Source organism: Zeus faber (assembly GCF_960531495.2).
Source record: "Zeus faber genome assembly, chromosome: 1".
Classification (NCBI taxonomy): domain Eukaryota; kingdom Metazoa; phylum Chordata; class Actinopteri; order Zeiformes; family Zeidae; genus Zeus; species Zeus faber.
In genome coordinates this window covers 37,606,165-37,632,682 of record NC_137193.1, presented here as the reverse complement: position 1 = coordinate 37,632,682, position 26,518 = coordinate 37,606,165, and the positions used below count along the sequence as shown (strand labels likewise).

The following is a 26,518-nucleotide window of genomic DNA, read 5'->3' as shown; positions in this document are numbered from 1 at the left end:
TTAAAATTTTTTATAAAATGCTCAAATATTTCACCTCATATTGGGAGAACTGTTGCGGCGTATATTCTTATCATGAATTTCAACTACAAAAGAGTCACACAAGAGGACAATGTTTTAATCTCATAACAATGAACAGGCTGATCACTGAGTGTTTTCGTGCTCTCAGGTACTACCGGGAGGTTCAGCCCGGCGAGATCGTGCAGATCTCCAAACACGGCGTGAAGACGCTGAGCGTGGTGCCGCGGCCCGAGGGAGACGCCCCGGCGTTCTGCATCTTTGAATACGTCTACTTTGCCAGACCAGACTCCATATTCGAAGGTAGCAAGATGGCTGTCACAATTAGTTGATGATTAATTATCATACAAATAATTGCGGTTTAAAAATCGAACTGCCTGCTTTTTTGCTTGTTTTTCACGCCGCTATGATAGTGCTTATACATAAAACTTTCAATATTGTAATAATACACGTCTAGCTGTTGCAGAACAGCCATTTATTGTCATTGAACATTGCTCAAAAACAATGATCTCACCTTATTCACATTTAATTTATTGCAACATTTCTAACATTGGTTTAAAAATTTAAAAAAAAGTTAGCAATCTTCCCAAATAATTGTAATTGGGAAATAATTGTGACAGCTCTAGGTATGAATATTATGTATATGAAATAAATGTAATATTGCTGTTCTTTTAAGTGGGACAACGAAAGGCAATAGGAAAGAACATGGTTCTTTCAAGGAAAGAGGAGTCACCTTGAACAAGCTTTCAAAAGTGTCAAATGTTACGTCTCAACTTTTCCAACATTGTAGTTTCATGACAAAAAAACAGCCTTTAGTACAGGAGTATCTTACCACAGGAAATGTGATCACTGCATATTTTAATAAATAAATGCATTTCTTAATGACAATGTGTTCATTAATCCACACAATTTTGAATGCACAAATATTTTCAGAATGAAATACAATAATATACAAAATACATTACGGCATATACAGATATTTATTCGACATTTTACTTATGCATGGTGTTCAAAATAAGTAAATCGTGGGACACGGATTGTTTTCCCTGTGATGTTCAATGTGCTCCCGAGGAGAAACAACCTGGCCAGTGGCCCTCAGGTACTTTGAGGGACTCTGAACTTGTTTTATTCCTTCAGGGCAGATGGTTTACACTGTCAGGCAGCGCTGCGGACGCCAGTTGGCCATCGAGGCCCCGACCGATGCAGACGTGGTGAGCACCGTGCCGGAGTCTGCCACGCCCGCTGCTCTGGGATACGCTCAACAGGTCTGTACTCTACCTCTACCTCTACTTTTACTCTTACTCTGCGGCTAGGTCGGGGCGGAGGGGCGCTGTGAAGCCAGCGGCCGGCTGGTGACACGGACACCAACACCGGGAGAACTATCTTCTGTTCGCCACATTTCATAATAAGTTTAACCGGTGTAATGTTTAACCAGTGTAATTAACAGGAGGCTCAGTTCATGTGCGCAGCGCTTGTAAATTTATTCCTATTTTGAAGGCTGGCTGATTAGTAGGTTTTGTATTTATCTGTAATGTAGCACAGTGTTAATGTTAGTTAACAAGTTATAACATTCTTTGTCAGCTCTTGAACTCAAAACCATTTTATGTTGCCCCAAAAACATATAGTTAAATAATGAAATTAATATCGTAAACTTTCAACGATTAGTTGACAAATGGCTTGAACTGACGAAAATCTCTAGTCAGGGGCAGCCCTAGAAAATGACAATCAGGTTATTAAATTTTTGGTGGTGAAGAATGTTTCTTTTTAATTATTTCTTGTGTTTCTTATCTATTGTCTTAAAAAAAATCAAGACTAGATCAGGTATACCCACACTGCTACCACCTTCATGTTCTCTGTTTTTACAACTTGCTTATCGTTAACATTGCACTTGTAGAACAGTTTCATGTTCTATCTGATATGTTTGTAAATAAGCAGGAAATAAATCAATGAAAAGTATCAATGTATTTTTAAACCAGCGGCCAATTAAGCAACCGGCGATTTTTAAATGTTCTGCATCCTTGTGGTTCCTCACATTTTCCCGCCCGTGCAGGCTGGTCTTCCCTACGTCGAGGTTCTGTGTAAGAACCGCTACGTGGGCAGAACCTTCATCCAGCCCAATACCCGCCTGCGTCAGCTGGGCGTGGCCAAGAAGTTTGGGCCGCTGACCGACAACTTTGCAGGAAAACGGGTGGTGCTGATCGACGACTCCATTGTCAGGGGCAACACCATCTCCCCCATCATTAAACTGCTGAAGGAGGCGGGGGCCACAGAGGTTAGACCCTAAACCCAGAATTGCTCGCTGTGGGTGTGTATTTTATGGGACAAACTGGACTTTTAGTCCGTTATCAGACTTGACATATCATTGATTCCATTATTCCATTTGATTTTGTTTGGACTGTGATAAAACAACACTTTATTATCCACGGAGGAAAATTGTATTGTGTATGTAAGTGGGGATTTTCCCTAATATCTCAACATATTTACACTTCCACGATGCCTGCATTTCTTAGCCACATTCCCATCTGGAAAATTGTCCTCGGGCACAAAAAGTGCCGCTAGCTCAAACCTTCCAAGTTATAGCTGACCGGTTGGAATGGAGCCGGTCGTTTTGTTGTTTCGCATGTATGTGGCTGAGAAACTGTGGGAGGAGTAGCATTGCAAAAATTGGCTGTAATATGTGTGATAACCGTAAGTGTGCTAAACCAGCACACTTAATAAAGGAGCTGATATCTAGATGTTTCTGATAACTCATCCTCCTGTATTGATTTATTCTTTTCTTGGTCAGGTCCATATCAGGGTTGCCTCTCCACCGATCAAATTTCCCTGCTACATGGGAATCAACATTCCAACCAAAGAGGAGCTCATTGCCAACAGGCCAGAGTTTCAAAACATTGCTGGTTACATCGGTGAGTCAGTTATTTAGTAGCATTTCCTAGTTTGTATTACCGTATGTCCTATTGAAATATTTACTTTTTATTTTTAAATGTTGTCATTACACTCAAATTAATAACTTTGATCTCAACATTTTATCTTCCATCTCAAAATTCAGTTTATTCTTTAAATATGACTTTAATCTCAAGATTGCCAATTTAATTCAATAAAAAACAAAAACAGTCAACTGTACGTTGACTGTTTTTCTGACCGTGTAAAATGCGTTAAAATCTCTTCCTCAGGAGCCGACAGCGTGAAGTACCTGAGCGTGGAGGGCCTAGTGTCCGCCGTGCAGGGCGGCATTGCCACTCAGCAGAAGGACGACAACTTGATCTGCTCCAACAACCAGCCGTCCAGGAGGGTGGGCCACTGCACCGCCTGCCTCACTGGGAAGTACCCAGTGGAGCTGCAGTGGTGAGACTGAGAGGGCGGAGCTCATCAGAGGAAACCTGTACATTAGAATGTGCCTTTTGCTTTGGAATGTTGGTTTGGATTTAGTTTCTGCTTTCTGGGAAACATACCCACGTAAATAAGCGCACAAATGGAGCATCTTTTTTTGTATTAGTTCAGGACCAAACAGTGATTTTTCTTTAGATAGTTGCATTGTTCCCACTCTTCTTCAGTGTAAAATGAATTGTGACATGAAAATGTCAAACCAGAAAAGAGCCAGATTAGAACGAGAGATTTGTTGATTGAGTTTATTGCCTTAGAAGCATAAAATAACGGTGGGTATATTTACTTTCCGTAATCCAATGTACTTCATTTAACAGAACTTAACTACTCATGTCTCAGTGCTAGAAGTTTGAAATTAAAACAGTTATTTTATGAAGAGTGAGAATGGAGTTGGCAATACAATCCTTGATTGGGACACGGTGTATTTTCTCTGTGGCGCCGTCTCTGCCAGGTCCCCTTGGGCAAGGCATATAAACCTAGTCTCGTGCAGGGGCGCCTGTTTTTTGTTTTTGTAATGGGTCCTGTGTATGTGGTCATGATGATGTGGGAGAAAAGATGTTTCAAATAAAATTGTGTAAATTGACACTATTTGATTCTAGTTATTCTATGACTATATAGACGAGAAATTATGCAAAACTGACTCATTTGGGAAATTGCTGTATAAGTGGATAACTAACACCACAGACAGGGGAAAGTAGTCTTTCATCTGAAACAGATTTTTATTGTACACTGACATTCACAAGTGAACAGGAAGAATAGAAAGGACAAACACCTAAAAGCATTGCTTGCTAGACAGAATCTCTAACAACCAAATAACTACAAAGTATAAAAATCATTGTAAAGCAGAAACATGTCCAAATGGTTAAAAAAAGAGGAAAAAACAACTACACTTCATGAAGTAGTAGTAGTATAGTATAGTAGTAGTCATGAGTAGTATAACATTACTGTCAATGGTATATTTTACAAAGCCTTGGCATAAGGGTGTCACCATTTTGCCTTGCCAAGTAAACCTGCAAAGTGGAGATAACATGAAGATAAACACTTAATTTGTTAGAATGTCTTGTTGCTAAATAAAGAATTACATATTTGAGCAGTAGCTTAACAGCAGGAGGACAAATAACTGATGTTAGATGCTTATCTTAATTTAATATTTAATACTGTGGCATGTTATTTTTTAGTGATTTTATTACAAATCCTCAGGTTTGATGGTTATTTCAATTAAATGAGTGCTTTCTGTGTACAAACCTTGTTCTCCATGTAGTTTCGTTCTCTCTGAAACAGAAATCAGAGGATTAGAAGTGGATGAAATGCCTCCAACCAACCAGGGCTGAATATAAGTTCCTAAACAATAGTTTTTACTACTAAATTTCCTTTTCTGTACTAGACATAAAACTAGTGTAATACTGGTTTTAAGTCATTCTATTCAACACAGAAACATGTCTACCTAGCTTTTAAAACAATCTGAAAATCAAATGACACTGGTCAGACCCTTTCATTTTGACCAACTACTTGGGTATTGAAATTTAGGAACAAATACCACAATGTTTCAAAACCCAAGTCTCCTAAATTTGGTCTGTAACATAACTGAATTTCATTTATAGACTCCCATATTTGTTACTTTATTTAGCGGACACTTTAAAAGAAACGGCAAGAATATCAAGATTTGGCATGTACCAGCCATGGTGAATTGGCTAAAGAAGCGCTGCAAGACAGTAAACTGTTGATATGAACGTTCCATAAAAAGTACAAAAAAAAAAAATCCACTTCAAGAGACATTACATTTTTTTAAATGTAAACAATAGGGGTGTGCATGTCTCCCTTCTAAGACGATCCGATATGCATCTAGATACATGGGCTACGATACGATTCAGAGACGATAGTTTAATTCGCTGCAATTTGATGCAATCTGATACAGTTCTGAACATTTGTTTAATGGACGCATTTATTTTCCATCATAAATTAAAATAAGCCAAAGCAATGCAATTAAAACCGATTTGTATCGGTGAATGGTTAAACCCTTACTAAACAAGGCAAACTTTGAAGAAAGTGTCGTAAGACGAGGGTAAACACAGCTTCAAATGTACTTTTGGGACAACGTGATGGATTACCACTTTAAACACCACTTTGCAGAATTCCAGCACTGTTTCCGTATGATTCTTACCCAGACTGAGCAGGTCTGAGGGGGATGCGGGCTGAACGCGGCTCATCCGTCCTTCCTGCCGGGACTCCCTGGCGGAGGGCTGCTGCTTGAAAACCTTGGTCAGAGAAACTCTGCTGCGGCCCCTGGACAGGCTGTCGCCACGGGCCTCCACCCATGTGAAGGAGAGGGGGCTGATGGGATACTGGCCGTCCAGCCTCTCCGTTACGTGGCGCAGGGACCCTGGGGAGCAGGTCCCCTGCCAGTCCCGGAGCCGCTTGGACTGCGGGGTCCGGTCCTGGTCCAGCTCCCGGAGTCGCTTCTTCAGTACGGAGCGGTGCGGGGACAGGGCCAGCGCTGCCAGGGAGGACCATGGGCACCCCCTGCTGGACTCCAAGCTCCAGTCACCGCTGCAGTAGCGGCATGGGGGGGCGCCAGGGAGCAGGGGCCCGGACAGGCACACAAACTGGTGGCATCGCTTCAAGAAGTCATCCTCCACCTTGGCGGGGGAGAGAGCTGCGCCGCTCGGCCTGAAGGGCGACTCTAAGGAGCGGCCCCGCTGCAGCCTGTGGTGGCTCTGCGGGGAGAGGAGCTCCAGGCAGGACAGATCGCCGGAGTCCCCAGGGTGAAGCCTCTTCCTCGGGGAACCAAGAGGCTTCTGCAGTGGAGAGGCAGAGTGATACCTGACTTCTCCGGAGGGGCTTTCCAGAACCTCGCTCCTCGAGCCTTCCCTGCCCACCCAGCGTGCTGTGGCTGGAGAGAGGTGGGTGCCGGAGCGGCCCCGCTGCAGCTTGTGGTGGCTCTGCGGGGAGAGGAGCTCCAGGCTGGACGGATCACCGGAGTCCCTGGGGTGAAGCCTCTTCCTCGGGGAGCCAAGAGGCTTCTGCAGCGGAGAGGGTGGAGATGCAGAGCGACACCTGACTTCTCTGGAGGGGCTTTCCAGAACCTCGCTCCTCGAGTCTTCCCTGCCCACCCAGCGTGCTGTGGCTGGAGAGAGTTGGGTGCCAGAGCGGCCCCGCTGCAGCCTGTGGTGGCTCTGCGGGGAGAGGAGCTCCAGGCTGGACGGATCACCGGAGTCCCTGGGGTGAAGCCTCTTCCTCGGGGAGCCAAGAGGCTTCTGTAGTGGAGAGGGTGGAGAGGTAGAGCGACACCTGACTTCTCTGGAGGGGCTTTCCAGAACCTCGCTCCTCGAGCCTTCCCTGCCCACCCACCGTGCTGTGGCTGGAGAGAGGTGGGTGCCGGAGCAGCCTCGCTGCAGCCTGTGGCGGTTCTGCGGGGAGAGGAGCTTCAGGCTGGACGGATCACCGGAGCCCCAGGGATGAAGCCTCTTCCTCGGGGAGCCAAGAGGCTTCTGTAGTGGAGAGGGTGGAGAGGTAGAGCGACACCTGACTTCTCTGGAGGGGCTTTCCAGAACTTTGCTCCTCGAGCCTTCCCTGCCCACCCACCGTGCTGTGGCTGGAGAGAGGTGGGTGCCGGAGCGGCCCCGCTGCAGCCTGTGGCGGCTCTGCGGGGAGAGGAGTTTCAGGCTGGATGGATCACCGGAGTCCCTGGGGTGAAGCCTCTTCCTCGGGGAGCCAAGCGGCTCCTGCAGCGGAGAGGGTGGAGAGGTAGAGCGACACCTGACTTCTCTGGAGGGGCTTTCCAGAACCTCGCTCCTCGAGCCTTTCCTGCCCACCCAGCGTGCTGTGGCTGGAGAGAGTTGGGTGCCAGAGCGGCCCCGCTGCAGCCTGTGGCGGCTCTGCGGGGAGAGGAGCTCCAGGCGGGAACGATCACCGGAGTCCCCGGGGTGAAGCCTCTTTCTCGGGGAACCAAGAGGCTTCTGCAGTGGAGAGGCAGAGTGACACCTGACTTCTCTGGAGGGGCTTTCCAAAACCTCGCTCCTCGAGCCTTCCCTGCCCACCCACCGTGCTGTGGCTGGAGAGACGTGGGTGCCGGAGCGGCCCCGCTGCAGCCTGTGGTGGCTCTGCGGGGAGAGAGGCTCCAGGCTGGGCAGATCACCGGAGTCCCCGGGGTGAAGCCTCTTCATCGGAGAACCAAGAGGCTTCTGCAGCGGAGAGGGCGGCGAGGCAGAGCGACACCTGACTTCTCTGGAGGGGCTTTCCAGAACCTCGCTCCTCGAGCCTTCCCTGCCCACCCAGCGTGCTGCGGCTAAGGAGAGGTGGGTACTGTTGCAGCCCAGCTGCATCCTGTGGTGGCTCTGCGGGGGGAGGAGCTCCAGGCGGGAACGATCACCGGAGTCCCTGGGGTGAAGCCTCTTCCTCTGGGAATCAAGAGGCTTCTGCAGCGGAGAGGGCAGAGAGGCAGAGTGACACCTGACTTCTCTGGGGGGGCTTTCCAGAACCTGGCTCCTCGGGCCTTCCCTGCCCACCCAGCGTGCTGCGGCTGGAGAGAGGTGGGTGCTGGAGTGGCCGGCCAGTGGGCTGCGCGCTGCCAGGAGCTGCTGAACGCTGAATGACGAGGGACCGAGCTGGTCGGACCTCTGAGTGGCGGGGGGGTGGCAGAGCCTCTCGGGGAGCGCCAGTTCCTGTGACACAACAAACGTCTGGTTCTGAGAGACGTTGGAGCGGGCTGAGGTGGCGGAGGAACCAGAGAAATCCAACACCAGGACGGGTCGGTCTTTCTGCACACAGTCCGCCTCCTGTGGCTCCACTGCCGGAGGAGAACACAGGTTGCTCATATGCCTCTGATTTGAGGTTTTTACCCATTTTGTACAAATGGAGCGGCTGTGAGGTTTGTCGTTTCCAGTCTTCTTGACTTGGTCGTTGGTCCGTCTCATTCTGCGGTACCTCTGCAGCACGGAGGCCGCCGTGTTGGAGACATGTTCCCGGCGGCGGGCCTCCCAGAGCTGGCTCATCATGCTGGGGTAGAGCTCCTTCAACGAGGTGCTGTTCAAGCTCAGAGTCTTCTCCAGGTCAGCATCGTAATCCTCAGGCTGTGGCAGGCTGTCCAATGAGAACTGGTTGTCTTCAACCCCAGACATCTCTGTGGAACAGACAAACACACAGACACACACACACCTTTTACAGTACAGTGGTACCTCGACTTACGACTGCATCCATTTACCACTAATCCAAGATACGAGTAGCGAGAGTTGCGAAAATTTGTATGGACTTACGACCGACTGTTTCAAGATACAACCGTGGAAATTTGCAGTTGGTGTGTCGGCTGCCAGTCAGCCAGCGGGCGACCTGCATCGTGTGTGCACGTAGTTTGTGGCTTATCGATATTTTTTTCATATTTACTGTGTTTGTGCTCTGTATTTTGTTTATTTTCACCCTTCACGATTTCATAATTTATATGGGAAAAATTGCTTCGACATACGATTGTTTTAACATACGACCGTTCTTGTAGAACGAATTACAGTCGTAAGTCAAGGTACCACTGTAGTACTTTATGAATATTATAGACTTATATCAGGGGACTAGATAAGACAAGTCGTTTTAAATACTTTAAGTACTTTATACTTTTACTGTAGTAAAAGCTCTGGGTACTCCAGAAATGTTCCTGTATTAAAGAATGATTTTCAAACTAAAGAAAAAAATAATAAAACAAAGCTCTCACCATCCTGCACCATACCCTGAACCCTGCTCTCATCAGCTTCATGACGCCAACGGTCTAACTGTTAAAACAATTATGAGCAACAGTGAAAAACTATATGACTGAAGCAGCACACAGCCACAGTTTGGACGGTTTATTACCTGAGTATCGCTTGTGGTGTCATTGGCTGTAATGAAGGTGAACAAAAGGATGTGAATCACATTAAAAAGATGCAAGCAAAACTGTCAATTTCACCTTAAATAGAAATAAGATCTGTTTACCTGTTAAGAAATGCTCTGTCAAATCTGGTGAGCGCTGAGAAGGAAAAAAAAAAAAGTGCTTTATTTTATTTCTGCTGATTGCGTTTTTAATGTTGCATGCCAGGGCTGTTTTAAATCCTTCAGCAAAACTAAAAGTTGGGAGTCTGTTTACATCAATCCAGCTTCAATCTCACTATGATTCAAACCTTTGATTCAATTCTTGACAGCTTAATCTTGGACTGAGCCATGTGACGTCCAACATCTTCACCACGCAGAGACAGAGAAAAGGAGCAGGTCAGTAAAAAAATGTTTTAGTAACCCAAATAAAACATGAAATTAAATGCAACTTAAACTGTTTTAATGAGCCCCAGACACTTTCACTCCATGAGATTTACTACACTAATGTGTTTCATGTATTAGATCTATATGTTGTGTACATTCTGGATAGGTGACATTTATAGAAAATCAAGAGCTGGGCCTCATCGAAATATATAGAAAGGCCAAAAATTTACCCAAACACAATATTGGTTCAGAAATTCCAAATCTCATGTGGAAGGATGTTATAGAGATGCATCACATTAAACTGACGTAATTATATACACAAAAACTAGTGTAATATTTTCATAAAAACTCCAAACATTTCAGATCCCATACAATAACTAATATTAACTCTCCTTACAAAAATGTCTTTAATACCAAACAACCTCACCAGAACCAAAGAAAATAACAAAAAAAAAAAAAAACAATAACAGGATCATCGTTTATTTCTTTTAGTCAGATCATATTTTCCGTTCTTCTTTCTCTCATCCTGGATGAGTTGGGTCAGTAGGCCGTACCTCATACTTTTATCCTACCTTTCATATTGGTCTCCAGGAGGTCCACCTCCGCCCCCCCATCAGGATCCGCGAGTTTGGAATACTGTTGTGGGTAAACGACAGAGTTTGATCATGTCTAAATGAATACAATTGAGGTATTGATCCCATGTACTACCATGGAATCGGCCTTAAGGACGCAGCATTCACTCTGTTCTCAGCTGCAACAGAAGCCGCACACACCCTCTCGGCGATCCGATCCAAAGTCCTTTTGAAGACAATGGCGTTTTCTCGCATTCGCTCCCTTCGCTCAACCTTCTCCATGTCACAAAAGGTCGCGAAATAGTCGGTGTTGAAATGTAACCCGGCGCCGTGCCGACGCTAACCGAGGACGAACTGCGCGGACGCTGCGGGGAAATTCAAAATTCCCAACGCAACGTGATTTGACCGCGCGGCTGGGACGTCACATAAGGTTCAACACTGACCGCCCACTTTTTTTTTTTTTTTTTTTTTTTTTTTAAACGGCTCCGTTGCGTGATATTTGCACGCTCTTCAATTCTCATCCCATAAACCACTGAAAATTATACCTTTCCCAATGACTTCCGACCTAACGGTAGTTTTGCTCGCTTGGATTTAACCGTTGTCATTATATTATATTGTGTGTATACAGTGGTTCCGCTCAGTAACTCGCCGCTGACAGTGTGACATTCGCCGGTAAACATTTCCATGGTAACAGCGAGCTCCGCCAATCAGAGACGTCGCTGTTACACCTTAGACCCGTGGGCAGTGTAGTTCTTCTCCATGGAACGGCGAATAAAACATGTTTTTTTTCTTAAAACAAGGCTGATATCATACAGATTTGTGGCTTCCACAGGAGCAAAAACCACCGTTCCACGGCACCATAGCTTGTGGCAGGTCTCCCTTGGACGGTTACCACATTATTATGGCTAATAATCCAAAGCTCGATTCAGAATACGAATGGGGAATTCACTTCCGGGAACTCGCTGTCGTTCACCCTGCTGCATTGCGTTGAACCCGGAAAAATGGCCGCCTGTTTGATGGGAGTGCAAAAGAACGATCATTTGAGTCGGGGTGTCGGGGCAGATTGCTCGGGTCCGAATCGGCCCAGGTCACAGAGCTGTCGTCACAGCGAAATGGCGGCATAAACCGTTAACTGCACACCAAGTTCAATTTACGTGTTTTTTGTTTGTTTGTTTGTTTGTTTGTTTGTTTTAAAACGGGGCCAACTCCGATCTAAAATACGATGTGGGGTGGATGCTATCTTAACACACGTTTTGTAGCTTGTATAATTCACATGTTGCCAAACAAATTCACTGCAGGCGTCCATGTTTTTCCACAAACACATTTGGCTCGGTAGTGGGGAAATACCCCCTCGCGGAGGATATTTCCGAGTTCCCTTGAATACAGCGTCCTTGGTTTGCGTTCGTGTTGGCGACGTGAAGCACCGCGCTGTGTTTTGAAGACGTCCGCCGTCACTAGAACCGTTTCACCCCATGGCGGCGCAGTCTCTTGTGTCCGACGGAATACCGACATGAACATATCGACTCTGGACGAGTTTGTGGTCTCCGCGGCCGCTCTGCACGCCGACCGGGTGGCCGTCAGGTTTGCCGGAGGCGATGGCGGGTCGCTACGGTACCGGGAGCTGGTCTCCTATGGAGCTGAACTTAGCGGGCTGCTGCGGGAACACTGCCGCGGGAGTGGAGGTCTGGTGGGGCTGTACTGCCACACGGATCTTCACCTGCCGGTCTGGATCCTGGGGTGAGATGGTGTCCTGGTATTTTACAGTTCTGTGACTTTGTGCTGTCCCGTCGCCGAGCAGAGCTGTCCTCGGCCGGATCCACCTGGAGAGCAGAGCCGCTCGTCTGAAGCTTCCGCCGGTTCAGCCGAGCCGCGCTGGACTGTAAACAATTTAAAATGTCTATGGTGAGGTCCAGCAGGAGGCATTAGGTACTAGAAACGGTGCCAGAGGGAATCCGAAATGAACTTATTGATAGACACACAGACAGACCAATCCAGTAGGTATTTAAATTCGGTTGTACAAATAGCGGACCTTTAAACGCCATTAGATGGTCTAATAATTGACTTTATGAGGTCTTATTTGCAAAATGTTATCCGTACAATCTTACATGTAGAGTGAAATCTGTCTGAGGTGCTGAAATCTGTGTTCCCATGGAACGCGGCATCAGTCAATTCCTGGTGACACAAGTCGATACACTTGTGACTTCATCCCAATCATTACAAGGGGGCTCCTTCCTACCTGTAGTCCACAGAGTCCTGCCTCACCGTGTCTCTGTGGAAGGAAATCACTCCGCGTGGAAGTCCCCAACAACACGGTTCCATTCAAACGGACTAAACACTGCATGTCAAATACATTTCATTAACGTTTGGGACTGAAATAAAACAGACACAATTCGGACCCGTTGCTCTGGAGCTGCAAGCGAATTTCCATGTGTGAGGACACAAACACAGAATATGCTTTGGACTGTTTTGGACGCCTTCAGTTTGTGTGGTACGACCCCCCCCCCCCTTATTTGTTGCATTTTACTTGAGTCGTCACTAGTTGGAACGTCTTGGTCTATACACCAGGATCTGAATAAGTTATTTTGAAAGGCTTCATCAATCTGTCACAGTAAACAGATCTTAAACATTACACCCAAATAGAGGTTTTAACGAACCTGTCTCCTGCAGAATCCTCCAGTTTCCTGCTGCGTATGTTCCTCTGAACCCGGATGCTCCTGGACGCCTCTCTGCTCGGGTCATCACACAGTGTGACCTCAAGCTCTGCGCTGTGCAGAGCGATTTGTTGGAGGTAAATTGTTAAAATATTAGTATTCATTGTCGTACTACATAAACAGTCAAAGAATGGTGAGAATTTTACAAGGGTTCAGATATTTAATCATTTGTATCTCAAAGTAAAAGGAGACATTTTAATATGCTAGACCAGTATACTGTTTTTAAAGATTTTACTGTTTCATAATGATGATGATAATTTTATTTGTATAGCATTTCCCCCTGCTCAATAACACCTAACTTTAGTAAAATCACTTGGAATAAAATTTGAAGAAAAAAAATTAAAACACAGAGAGCTTCATACATCAAAAGCTATTTTGAAAACGTGTGTTTTGAGTGAGGTTATGAATGGGGGGTGTGAGGTTGAGCCTCGGGTGTGTTTGGGTATATTTACAACCAATTTTTTATTTATATTTAATTTCTTTTCACTTTAAAGCAGTGCTATCTAAGTTTTGGTATTTGGGATTTGGCGCCCCGACAGTTTCTGAGTGCATTTTTGCACTACTGTCGTAAAACTTGGTCTGCTGTCCGATAATGATTTATTTTACCGGACAAATTTGAACTTTATCTCGTCTTGTTTCAATATCAGTCAATGTTACAAATGCAGATATAATGCACACTTAGGTTACTGCACCCCTTGCACGGACCTCGCCGCTTCAGCGTGCACTCAGTCCACGGCTCCCTCGGATCGCCCCGCAACTCACTCGCTCACTGAAATGGGCCCCCTGCTATAGGTGTAGGTACCAGATGTTTTCTTTTTTTTTTAACCAGGCAAAAAAAAACAACACAATTACCAGAGCGATTTTATACAGAACATCAAGGAAGTGCCGTAAAGCACTTTTCCTGCGGTTTCGTACACGAACACCAAAGTTACATAGTGCAAGAACGAAAGAGGTGTCATTCTCCATATTACAAGTCAGTGTACCATCAAAATCATTTTGAAGCTGTTATTTTAAGGTAAAAATGTTACATAGCACTGCCTTAATGTGTCAGGAAACATGTCTTTACGTTTTTATACAAACTCTATGCACAGCACTACAGTTATTGCAGATTAATCATTTTTATGTTGTTTTTAAACATTTTTGAGGTTTATTTGATGATATTTAATAGTATATTTATTATTTATATTTTTTCGTAAATGTTTCCCCCTTTTCCCATGAAGCGATTTCAGAATGCCTTTGCACAGCTTGTTACAATGGAGACAAGTGCGGTGTTGTCTAGTTACAACCTGACTCTGGTCCAAGTGAAGCCGATCCCAGAAGCAGGAAAACAACAGGAAGGAACCGGATCACCTGGCCATGCTCTTGCATTTGCATCAGCAACGGGGTCAAAGGTTACCACACGAGGAGATCTGGCCTATGTGCTGCACACATCTGGAACTACCGGGCTTCCAAAAATCGTACGGGTACCGCACAAGTGCATCGTACCCAATATACTGCACCTCAGGTTGGTGTGGAAATCTGTCTCTGTCTATCTATCTGTCTGTCTGTCTGGTAATCAGCTCTTCTCTCTGCTCAGATCTCTGTTCCAGTTGAGTGCAGAAGATGTGGTGTTCCTGGCCTCTCCATTGACCTTTGACCCTTCCGTGGTGGAGATCTTTCTGGCTCTGTCCTCGGGGGCTGAGCTGTTAATTGTCCCCCATGTGATCAGGAAGGTTCCCAGTCGACTTGCGGAGCAGCTTTTTAAGAACCACAAAGCCACTGTCCTGCAGGTAAAGATGAAGCTGCATGAGCGGATGTGAGTTTTTTCACTGAAGCTCCATCTTGGGAGCCTTTTTGGGCAGTAATCACTGTCACACTTAATACTGTAATTTTAATGATTATAAGCATTTTCCAATGTGTGAAACTGAAAGCCTGATTAGTGGAAGAGATTATTTTGTTAATAATAACAGGTGAAGTGAACACTGGTAACGCCACTAACCGTAGCAACCCTAATATACTGTGTGTGTGTGTGTGTGTGTGTGTGTGTGTGTGTGTGTGTGTGTGTGTGTGTGTGTGTGTGTGTGTGTGTGTGTGTGTGTGTGTGTGTGTGTGTGTGTGTGTGATAAAATTAGAATATCATGAAAAAGTTCAATATTTTTTGTCACTCATTTCAGAAACCCATATATTATATAGATTCATTACACATAGAGTAAAATATTTCAAGCCTTTATTTCTTGAAATTTTGATGATTATGGCTATAGATAGTGAAAACCCCAAATTCAGTGTCTCAGAAAATTAGAATATTACATAAGATCAATTAAAAAAAAAAAAGGATATTTTGAACAGAAATGTCAGGCTTCTGAAAAGTATGTTCATTTCTATGCACTCAATACTTAGTTGGAACTTCTGTTGCATGAATTAGTGCATCAATGCGGCGTGGCAGGGAGGCGATCAGCCTGTGGCACTGCTCAGGTGTAATGGAAGCCCAGGTTGCTTTGATAGCAGCCTTCAGGTCATCTGCATTGTTGGGTCTGGTGTCTCTCATCTTCCTCTTGACAATAGCCCATAGATTCTCTATGGGGTTCAGATCAGGCGAGTTTGCTGGCCAATCAAGCGCAGTAACACCATGGTCATTGAACCAGCTTTTGGTACCTTTGGCAGTGTGGGCAGGTGCCAAGTCCTGCTGGAAAATGAAATCAGCATCTCCATAAAGCTTGTCAGCAGAAGGATGCACGAAGTGCTCTAAAATTTCCCGGTAGATGACTGTGTTGACTGTGGACTTCAGAAAACACAGTGGACCAACACCAGCAGATGACATGGCAGCCCAAATCACCACTGACTGTGGAAACTTCACACTGGACTTCAAGCAATGCCGATTCTGTGGCTCTCCATTTTTCCTCCAGACTCTGGGACCTTGATTTCCGAATGACATGCAAAATGTACTTTCATCTGAAAAGAGGACTTTGGACCACTGAGCAACAGTCCAGTTATTTTTCTCCAAAGCCCCGGTAAGACGCTTCTGATGTTGTCTCTGGTTCAGGAGAGGCTTGACACGAGGAATGCGACATTTTTAGCCCATGCCTAGGATTCGTCTGTGCGTAGTGGCTCCTGATGCGCTGACTCCAGCCTCAGTCCTCTTCTTGTGAAGCTCCCTCAACTTCTTGAATGGATTTTGCATGTTCTCCCCATGCTCACATGGGGTTTCCTCCACCTCACGTCAGTAAGGACCCCCACCAAAAACATGCACCCATCATCGTCTGACCAGCGATGGACATTTATCACCTGGTCCCCGGGCGCGTCTACGTATGCTGCCCACTGCTCCTGGCTGTGCCCCCGGAGGAAGGACAAGCCAGGATGGGTCAAAAGCAGAGAACCCATTTCACCGGCCACCATCAAAAGCATGTGCGTGTGTGTGTGTGCAAGCATGTGTTGTAGTGTGGTGTGTTGCGTGATAAATAAAGACTGTTTCTTCTTCTTCTTTTTCAATCCTCTCAAGGCGGCGGTTATCCCTTTTGCTGGTGCAACTTTTCCTACCACACTTTTTCCTTCCACTCAACTTTCTATGAATATGAATATATAGCAGTCTTCCCCCATGATTGTGAAGCCTACTGACCCAGACTGAGAGATCATTTCAAGGCTCAGGAAACTTTTGCAGGTGTTTGGAGTTCATTAGCTGATTAGGGTGTGACACCATGACTTTCCAATATTGTACTTTTTCACAACGTTCAAATTTTGTGAGACACTGAATTCTGGGTTTTCATTATCTATAGCCACAATCTACAAAATTTCAAGAAATAAAGGCTTGAAATATTTCACTCTACATGTAATGATTCTATATAATATATGGGTTTCACTTTCTGAAATGAGTGACAAAAAAAATTAAACTTTTTCATGGTATTCTAATTTTATGAGATGTACCTGTATATGCAGTATATTAGGAACACTATACTACTGCGTATGACCCCCCTTTGCTCTCAAAACAGCCTCAATTCTTCTTGGCATGGATTCCACAAGATGTTGGAACATTCCTTTTGAGTTTCTGGTCCATGTTGACATGATTGCATCATGCAATTCCTGCAGATTCTTCAGCTGCACAGTCGTGCTACGAATCTCCCGTTCTATCACATCCCAAAGGTGTTCTATTGGATTCAGATCCAGTGACTGGGAAGGAAGAACATTGAACTCATTGTCATGTTCATGAAACCAGTTTAGGACAAGGGTAAGGGCAACGGGTAAATTGTGGCCCTGAAGGGATGCATATGGTCAGTTAAAATACTTAAATAGGCTGCGGCATTCAAGCGATGATTGATTGGTATTAATGGGCCCAAAGTGTGCCAAGAAAAGAATTCCCCACACCACCCCCACCAGCCTGAACTGTTAACACCAGGTAGGTGGGGTCTGACAGAAGTGGAACCCGACATGGTCTTCTGCTGTTGTACCCCATCGACCTCAAGTTTGGACGTGTTGTGCATTCTGAGATGTTTTTCTGCCCACTACAATTGTACAGAGTGGTTATCTGAGTTACCGTAGCCTTTCTGTCAGCTCGAACCAGCCTGGCCATTCTCTGTTGACCTCTCTCATCAACAAGGCGTTTCCATCCTCAGAGCCGCTGCTCACTGGATGTTTTTTTTTTTTTTTTTTTTTTTTGCACCATTCTGAGGAAACTCTGAGACTGTTGTATGTTAAAAACCCAGAAACAGTGACAGAAATACTCAAACCAGCCCCTTTTCCCCATTCTGATGATTGATGTGAACATTAACTGAATCTACTGACCCCTATTTGCATGATTTTATGCATTGCACTGCTGCTAGATGATTGGATTAGATAATTGCTTGAATAAGTAGGTGTAGAGGTGTTCCTAATAAAGTTCTCAGTGAGTGTGTTTATATAAATATATAAGAAAATCCGTAATACTAGAAGGGTGAGTTAATTACTCCCATATGAAAGAGAATGAAAACTACTTTAAGTTTGCATCGCCAGTTTTGTTGGGAATGTCTATACCAGATTAGTCTGACCTCATGGTGGTGTCCTCTCTCCCCAGATGACCCCCTCTCTCCTGGGGGGTTTGGGCCCCTCCGTGCTGCAGGACCAGGTTCTGTCCCGCCGCTCTCGGGTCCGTGTCCTGGTTCTGGGCGGTGAGGCCTTCCCCTCCCTGTCGCTGCTGAGGAGCTGGAGACAGAACGGGAACAGAACCCAGATCTACAACATCTACGGCATCACCGAGGTGTCCTGCTGGGCCTGCTGCCACCGGGTGCCACAGCACCTCCTGCTGGCCGACCAGTGAGTCTCCGTCTCTATGGGATTTCAAGATTGGTAGTTTGGACCCTATCCGACAGACAATGGCTGCCGTTCTTTGTAATCAGTTTAGTAGGACAGACCGACAACCCATACTGGGGCCCTCACACATTCAGAATATCCAGAGCTTTGTTTTGAATTCTCCAGTTGGCTTTCTTGGATATTGTTCTCCACAGACACGTAGTTCAGACTTTCCAAGTTTCCAGATGCGTTCTGTTCCTAAAACACACAGAGCCGTGACCCCATAACTACAGCTGCCAATTGTGATTATTTGAGCTGGCCATGTTCATTTTGCAAAATGACTAGATGTCACAATCGTATGTTTCCATCAAAATGTGGAGGGGATTTTGAACCAATCTTAGAAATGTGCCAACAATTTCAAATGTGAATTTGGTCCGTTTCCATTAATTTGTTTGAGGAATATGAACCATTTACTCAAATGTTCTATTTTCCAATGTCAGTAAAAGTCTCTTTTTCATAAGCAGGATGCATATTATCACACTATTATAGGCTCATTTTGTGATAATAAATAATGATAATGTGATAATAGAAGTAACGAAAGAATGAACAAAAATTACAAATTGACCTAATATTGTATGAATTCTTTGCAATCTATGACTCTCATAACTAAACTTTCCTGGGTGTCTTTTTATTTATTTAAAAAATGATTGCATTAGTTCATTATAAATAACAGTGCAATTTCAAGATAACAATGACAACTGAATAAAAATCTCCAGATAAGTTCAAGTGGATGAGTAGCAGCAGTTATCCAGATGAGTTTCTGAAATGTGATTTGTAAACACTTATTGTCAGAATCTGTTTATTCCAACAGGAACATTTACGTATGCTAGGAATTTGTTCTTGTCAAGTTTGGTGCATTACACTTAGGGCTGGGTATTGTTTAAAAAAATGATGATACCAGTACCAATACCAGTACCCTTAAAGTGATAATGATACTAAAAAAGTACTTCATTCGATCCTTTTATTTTTCGACTATACCCATCATCTGAATGGAAGCATTGAGTTGTGTAAAATGCCACTACTCCTCCCCATCCAAATGGTTTTTACACAAATACGTTTTGAAAGTGTTGAAATTATTGAAATATTTATTAAATGACTGTACAAAACTGTACAATGAAGTTTTTGGGCAGCGTCATTTTAAACAAATAGCCTGGAGAGGAGGAATGATGACAGCGAGGAAAACATCTTTCACTGCTCATACACCTGACTGTTGTTTTAAGACGGACTTGACAAGTTGTGAACCTTATTAGACTGTTGTAGCTGCTGCTGCGGTAGTGGGCAACCATACAAAGGAACGAGGAACACCATACAAAGTCATTTTTTTTGTAGAACTGGATTCAAAATGGATTGACCATTGGCATGAACTAAGAAAAAGTAATTGTCAAATACACTGATCAGTCACAACATTTAAACCGCCACTAATAACAACATATATTGTTTAGCTCCCCCTCGTGCCACCAGAACAGCTCTGACCCGTCAAGTCATGGACTCCACAAGACCTCTGAAGGTGTCCTGTGCTATCTGGCACCAAGACGTTAGCAGCACATCCTTTAAGTCCTGTAAGTTGTGAGGTGGGGCCCCCATGGATCGGGCTTGTTGTCCCAACACATCCCACAGATGCTTGACCGGATTAAGATCTGGGGAATATTGAGGCCAAGTGAACACTTTGAACTCTTGCTCATGTTCCTCAAACCATTCCTGAATCATTTTGGAATTGTGGCAGGACACATTATTCTGCTGAAAGATGCCACTGCTGTCAGGGAATGCTGTTGCCATTAAGGGGTGTCACAGTGTACTTGGTCTGCAACAATGTTTTGTGCAGTAGGTGGTACGTGTCAAAGTAACATCCCCATGAATTCCAGGACCCAACATTTCCCAGCAGAACATTGCCAGAGCATTACACTGCCTCCGCCAGCTTGCCTTCTTCCCATGGTGCAACCTGGTGCCATGACCCTAACACCTCTTCACCGGTTGTCCTTCCTTTGACCACTTTCGTTAGGTACTAACCACTGCATACCGGGAACACCCCACAAGACCTGCTGTTTTGGAGATGCTCTGACCCAGTCATCTATCCATCACAATTTGGCCCTTGTCAAAGTTGCTCAGATCCTTACGCTTGACCATTTTTCCTGTTTCTAACACATCAACTTCAAAAACTGGCTGTTCACTTGCTGCCAGGTGCCACTGGAACATGATGATCAATGTTATTCACTTCACGCCAGTGGTTTTAATGTTGTGGCCGATCGGTGTCTATACAAATAGTCAAAACCATACAAAAATGTGATACTAATGACAGGATCAATTATTTTAATGGATATACAGGGTATAAATTTGAATATAGATTTAAATTATTACTATTTGTTATTGTTGTATTTCTTCCTCCTATATACATAACTTTTGCTTATTAATGTCAATGGAAATATAAAGACATAATCTGAGCATGTTGTCCGTCCCTGGCCCCTCAGAGTGGACTCTCTCGTTCCGCTGGGAGACGCTCTGATGGGGACCAGCGTGGAAGTCAGAGACGAAAAGAACGAGGTGGTGACGGAGGGGGAGGGCCAGGTCTTCCTGGGTGGAGAGCACCGGGTGTGTCTGATTGACGGCGAACGGACCCTCATATCCGGGACCATGCGGCCCACGGGGGACTGGGTCCGGGTCCGGGATAGGCAGATCCACTTCCTGGGACGGAGAGACCGGCTGATCAAACGCCTCGGGCAGAGGGTTAACCTGGACACCGTGCAGCAGGTGAGGTGCCTTGTTTTATCTAGTTGTCATCATTTGAACCCTAAATGCAGCCAATTGTGAACGTGCTGCACCCAAAAATGTGTGATAAGTTTTGTGTTTTTTATTTTATTTGTTCTCATCACAGTTTGGTATTATATCTTTAGTTTACATACAATTATCGCTTGTACAACAAAAACATATTTTTCACGTGTTCAGATCTAATATGTTGAAATTCCAGGTTTTTCACAAATTGTGTGAACTTGATGCTGTACCCAATATGTTGTTCCAAACACCATCAGCCACAACATTAAAGCCACCACTAATATTGTGTAGCCCCCCTTCGTCCAAAACAGCTCTGACCTGTCGAGTCATGGACTCCACAAGACCTCTGAAGGTGTCCTCTGGTATCTGGCACCAAGACGTTGGCAGCAGATCCTTTATGTCCTTTAAGTTGCGAAGTGGGATCCTCATGGATCGGGCTTGTTGTTCCAACACATCTCACAGATGCTTGATTGGATTAAGATCTGGGGAATTTGGAGGCTAAGTGAATACCTCAATTCTTTGTCATGTTCCTCAAATCATTCCTGAACAAGTTTTGCAGTGTGGCAGGACGCATTATCCTGCTGAAAGAGGCAACTGCCATCAGCACCATTGCCATGAAGGGGTGAACTTGGTCTGCAACAATGTTTAGGTGCAGTAGTTGGTACGTGTCAAAGTAGCATCCACATGAATGCCAGGACCCAAAGTTTCCCAGCAGAACATTGCCCAGAGCATCACACTGCCTCCGCTGGCTTGCCTTCTTCCCATAGTGTATCCTGGTGCCATGTCTTCCCCAGGTAAACAACGCGCGCACACACACCCGGCCATCCACGTGATGTTGAGGAAAATGGGATCCATCCATTCTTCCATTCCTCCATGGTCCAGTTCTGACGCTCATGTGCCCATTGTCGGCACTTTCAACGGTGGACATCAGCATGGGCACTCTGACTGGTCTGCGATCACACAGCCCCAAACACAGCAAGCTGTGATGCACTGTGTGTTCTGACACCTTTTTATCATAGCAGCACTAACTTTTTCAGAATTGTATGCTGCAGTAGCTCTTCTGTGGGATCGACCAGACATGTTAGACTTCGCTCCTCACACGCATCAATGAGCCTTGGGCGCCCATGACCCTGTCGCTAGTTCATCAGTTGTTGTCCTTGGATCACTTTTGGTCGGTCCCAACCACTGCATACTGGGAAGCCCCATAAGACCTGCTGTTTTAGAGATGCTCTGACCCAGTCATCTAGCCACAATGTGGCCCTTGTCAAAGTCTCTCAGATCTTTAGGCTTGTCCATTTTTCCTGCTTCCAACAAATCAACTTGAAGAACTGACTGTTCATTCGTAATGTATCCCACCACTTGACAGGTGCCTTGGAACGAGATCAGCAATGTTATTCACTTCAAATGTCAGTGGTTTAAATGATGGTGTATATCAAAATGTATTTTTTGATATATCTATATAAACATAATTATTTAAGAAAAACATTTTTTTTATAAAATATTGATAATATTGGCTGAAGCGAGGACCAAAGTGTCAAATTCGTTGCAAACTGTCAGTTGTAGATTTTCATGTCAATTCTTGAGCTTATTATGATAAATCGCAACATGTAAAGTTATGAGATCATATAAACTGTCCCTCTCTAGTCCAGTCCTGCTATCGTTAAATAACAGGATGTGGAGTGGAGTGTTCTGCTCCAATTCGAGAAATGCTGATGAGTATCGAAACCTTTCCACACTCATTATTTAGATGAATTGTATTCACTTCTGTCCACATACAATCCATTTTCTGTGTCCTTCGTCCTCTGCAGATGGCAATTACTCTTCCTCAGGTGGCGTCCTGCGCTGTTGGGTTGTACAAAGGCTTCCGGCTCGTCGCCTTCGCTGTGGTATCGCCCCCTGCTGACCGGAGGCCAGAAAACCTCTTATCTGTCCAGCAGCATGTGGAACCAGGGCTCCCCACCTCCATCAGCCCCCAGGGAGACTTCACCTCCTCCAGGGTCCCTCAGGGTGACGGAGGCCTACGCGGGGAACTTCAGGGGGATGGAGACCTCCAGGAGGACCTTCAAGGGGACGCAGGCCTTCAAAGGGCCATCCTGCAGCAGTTCCGCCTGCTCCTCCCCAGCTCCAGTGTTCCAGACTCGCTGCTGATTCTTCCAGCGCTGCCACTCACTCCCCATGGTGAGCACAACGACTCTATAGGTTTTTTTTATAAAGTCTTAAAATGTGTGAATGTCATTTCATTTTAGCTGTATGAACTAGTGATGCGCAGATCAGCTCTGACATCACCCAAACCCACTGGCATTTGCCATTTATCCACCCGCAAGTGTCCAGCACCTGGACGATGCTAGATCTGCATCCACGTAAACCTGTTTTTTTTTTTTTTTTTTTACAAATGCGCCAGACCATGTGATTTCCAACCAACAAATATTTGTTGAAAGCGTAATTTTACATTGAATTATAGATTCAATTAATATAAAAGGCAAATGAGCAAAATACTTCATAACTTAGAGACTCTTTTGCCTGCAACGCACTGGCATTTAAACAGAGCTTTTATTGTATGCAGGTCAGGAGTCAGAACTAGTATGAACCCTGCATCATTTTTCTTTTCATATTTTATTTGCTGAGTTGTTGTTTTGCTGCAGGAAAGGTCGACATGGCAGCGCTCATGAACATCTACCAAAAGCAGAGGGAACGTTCTGAGACTCGATCTTCGCTCCAGAATCTGACGCAACTCAAACAGAGGCTCACTGCTTTGTGGCAGGTGTGGGATTTATTAACTTTTTAACTGCACTGATTAAAATGGTGTCCCAATTTGTTGTTTGTTTGAGCAATAAAGAAATACTTAAAAAAAAAAAAAAATACTAGAATCATGCAGAATTAGATGAAAAGATTTGAAATTTCAAATTAGAAAAAGAATCCGCTACACATTATTGTATAGCCTATAATTAACAGTCCGTATTTTTCCTGTTGTTTTTTTTTTAAATAAGGAAAAAGTAACATTGGACAAACATTGGCACCTAAAGGCAGTCATAGAAACTACAACAACATTGCCAGAATAAAATAAACAACTTGAATTAAGTCAACATTATTTTGGATGAGTGTTTTCTGCCGTGTTCATAGTGCATGGTTACATCCTGTGTGTCGTGAACAGGACGTGTTGGGTCTCCCAGAGGACGCGACCGTGGCGGACGGATCCAGCTTCTTGTTCAGCGGCGGAGACTCTCTGAAGGCGCTGCGTCTCTGCGATGACCTCACCACAGTGGTGGGACTGAGCTCGCCAGGGCTTCTGGGAGTTCTGCTCGACGGCTCATTTTCAGACGTGTTGCGTCACGTTGCCACAGTAACAGGGATGATCCTGCCGCTGGAGGACGGGCGCCAGGCCAAAAAGCGACCCGCCGAGCCTCCGGTGGACGTACCCAACAAGAGGGAACACAGAGAACCTGGAGGAGCGGGAGGTCCGACCTCTGGCGAAGGTCGTGTGAAGGTCATCCGGAGGGCGGGACAGGTCATAGTGATGAACATCAGGAACTCAAAGCAGGACACAGTGGAACAACACAGAACTCCAGAATCGACCAAAACCACAAACAATTCCGTGACCGCAGGGACCAGTATGGAGGGCGTCGGTGATGTGGCGCCCCCTACAGGTCACACCGGTGACATGGAGCTGAGTCTCCTCTGGTCCTCGGACACCGGCAGATGTGTGGACGCCTCTCCGGTGCTTCTAGTGAGAGGAGGAGGAGTCGACCAGAACTCGCAGGGCGGGGCCCTGGCCACGGTGTTCATTGGCTCCCACTCCCACAGGCTGCAGGCGCTGGATCTGGCCACAGGGGCGGTCCAGTGGGAGCGAGTCCTGGGGGATCGCATCGAGTCGTCGGCCGCCGTGACTCGCTGTGGAGGACTCGTGGTCGTAGGTCGGTGTCATTTCTAAAGCTTGTTTAAAAATGACGGTAGCACTGTTTAACGCTAAGAGAAAAATAAAGGAAGAATAAAAAGTCCCATATACAAGAAGAATACAAAGATAAAATAAATAAAGTTGATAGGAAACAGAAACTAGCGCTGGGTGTTGGGCAGGATCTCATGATACAATTAAATTCTATTCGATCATTATCGATCGTTTTCAGAAAAGATTAAAATGTACTATTTAGAATGGACGAATGTAAAAAATGTATATTGTCATAACGGCAATACGCTGATGTCAGTACTCGGTATTGGGCGTCAGTATTCGGTCAACGTATAGAGTAATCACATTTTTACTAGAGGGTAAACACAGTTGAGTTGGGGAAAAATGATTACATTACTTTGTATAATGTATATTCCAGTCACATGCCGTTAATTCATTTTAAACAGTTTATCATAAATATAGCATTTTCATTTTGTTACTCTGTTTCAGTTGTAAACGGCTTAGCTTACCACTTCCTGTTTGGGAAAGGACCTCACCTGGGTACTGCTTAAGCTGTCCTCTTACGTGCCTGAAATAAAAGGCATGTGTGGTCAGTGTTACCAACTTGGCGACCTTCTCGACTTTTCAGACCCTCTTTAGCAACTTTATTTCTAAGAAGGGACTAGTGACAAATTTAGCGACTTATTCAGATCATCAGGGAAAAGGCAGGAAAAATATTCCAATATATTATATTGTAATTCATTCCAATGCATCATGCTGCTCAGACTAATCGCAGGCCACGGCTCGGGCTCGGTCTGCCAACAGCACTGGGTCTCTCCCTCTTCTCTTGTGCCGTACGTAGGTAGTCGGTCGGTGGCGTATGTCGGTTGTAGTGTTTGATGGCGTCATTGATATGCAAATGAGTACATCATGTCATCTGGCGACATTTTGCGACTTTTGGAGCTAGTGCTAGCTTCTCTCATTGGAAAAGAGTTTGCAACACTGTGTGTGGTTGCGCGTATTGCCCCCATGAGTTGTATTTAACAAATAGATTGTATGGCCTTATCTTTCTTTTACCATGCTACCATGTTTTGTTTTTTTTACCACTTTTTATTTTTAATAATATATTTTTTAACTGTTTAACTGATGGTATTAGTCCGTCAAAATTAAAGTGTTATTTGTCTTCCAGGTTGCTATGACGGTGGTGTGTACTTCCTATGTGTGGCGTCCGGGGAGACTCGCTGGCTATTTGAGACGGGAGACGCCGTGAAGAGCAGCCCCACAGTGGACCCAGCCACCGGGATGGTGCTAGTGGGATCACACGACGGACACCTGTACGCCCTGAACCCACAGGTGAGGAAAACAATACAGGTATTCCTTAACAGGTATTCCACTTAACGACCTACCTGTTAAAAATGATCAGATTTAAAAATATATTTAATATCATATATGACAGTGACATACGATAATGACAGCTGCGTATTTTTACAAGATAAGATAGCAATTTATTAATCCCTGTGACCTGTGAAAATTTGTACGTTATAGCAGCTTATTAAGAAATGTGAAATAATAGTAAATACACAAAGTTAACCAAATATACAAATACATAGTAATAGACAGTTCAATAAATATACAGTGTAGATTAACAATGAAATAGAATATAAATATTACATATTCTA

At 44.8% G+C, this 26,518-nt stretch overlaps 3 protein-coding genes across 3 annotated transcripts in view; 2 read left to right on the top strand and 1 right to left on the bottom strand.

Annotated features, from left to right (window-relative positions):
• The first annotated feature begins 265 nt into the window (after nt 1-265).
• Nucleotides 266-3,984, top strand: ppat (phosphoribosyl pyrophosphate amidotransferase). The gene is made up of 5 exons (XM_080000715.1): nt 266-318; nt 1,158-1,280; nt 2,066-2,287; nt 2,801-2,921; nt 3,189-3,984. The coding sequence occupies exons 2-5, from the start codon at nt 1,158-1,160 to the stop codon at nt 3,362-3,364; spliced, it is 642 nt and encodes a 213-aa protein (XP_079856841.1). The 5' UTR covers nt 266-318; the 3' UTR covers nt 3,365-3,984.
• Nucleotides 3,985-4,383: 399 nt separating this feature from the next.
• LOC307248024 (uncharacterized protein) lies at nt 4,384-10,499 on the bottom strand (the record flags this gene model as incomplete). The annotated part of the gene is made up of 8 exons (XM_080024212.1): nt 10,389-10,499; nt 10,188-10,251; nt 9,540-9,595; nt 9,355-9,388; nt 9,235-9,260; nt 9,098-9,155; nt 5,561-8,518; nt 4,384-4,409 (listed from the first exon to the last, which is right to left on the bottom strand). Exons 1-8 carry the CDS (start codon nt 10,467-10,469, stop codon nt 4,384-4,386), a joined length of 3,303 nt encoding a protein of 1,100 aa, XP_079880338.1. The 5' UTR covers nt 10,470-10,499.
• Nucleotides 10,500-11,697: 1,198 nt separating this feature from the next.
• aasdh (aminoadipate-semialdehyde dehydrogenase) overlaps nt 11,698-26,518 on the top strand; it is a gene marked incomplete at its 5' end in the record, with an annotated part of 27,697 nt that continues 12,876 nt past the window's right edge. Inside the window, 10 exons of the mRNA XM_080024200.1 lie at nt 11,698-11,924; nt 12,855-12,975; nt 14,119-14,402; nt 14,475-14,667; nt 17,919-18,157; nt 20,659-20,938; nt 22,768-23,137; nt 23,602-23,720; nt 24,111-24,870; nt 26,029-26,192. Coding sequence (XP_079880326.1) covers nt 11,698-11,924; nt 12,855-12,975; nt 14,119-14,402; nt 14,475-14,667; nt 17,919-18,157; nt 20,659-20,938; nt 22,768-23,137; nt 23,602-23,720; nt 24,111-24,870; nt 26,029-26,192 — 2,757 coding nt within the window. The remainder of the gene's footprint in view (nt 11,925-12,854; nt 12,976-14,118; nt 14,403-14,474; nt 14,668-17,918; nt 18,158-20,658; nt 20,939-22,767; nt 23,138-23,601; nt 23,721-24,110; nt 24,871-26,028; nt 26,193-26,518) is intronic.

Coding starts and splice junctions, on each gene's coding strand:
- ppat (XM_080000715.1), top strand. CDS start 1,158: ATGGTTTACACTGTCAGGCAGCGCTGCGGACGCCAGTTGGCCATCGAG. Junction 2,288..2,800: donor AGGAGGCGGGGGCCACAGAG/GTTAGACCCTAA, acceptor TTTCTTGGTCAG/GTCCATATCAGGGTTGCCTC. Junction 2,922..3,188: donor AAACATTGCTGGTTACATCG/GTGAGTCAGTTA, acceptor TCTCTTCCTCAG/GAGCCGACAGCGTGAAGTAC.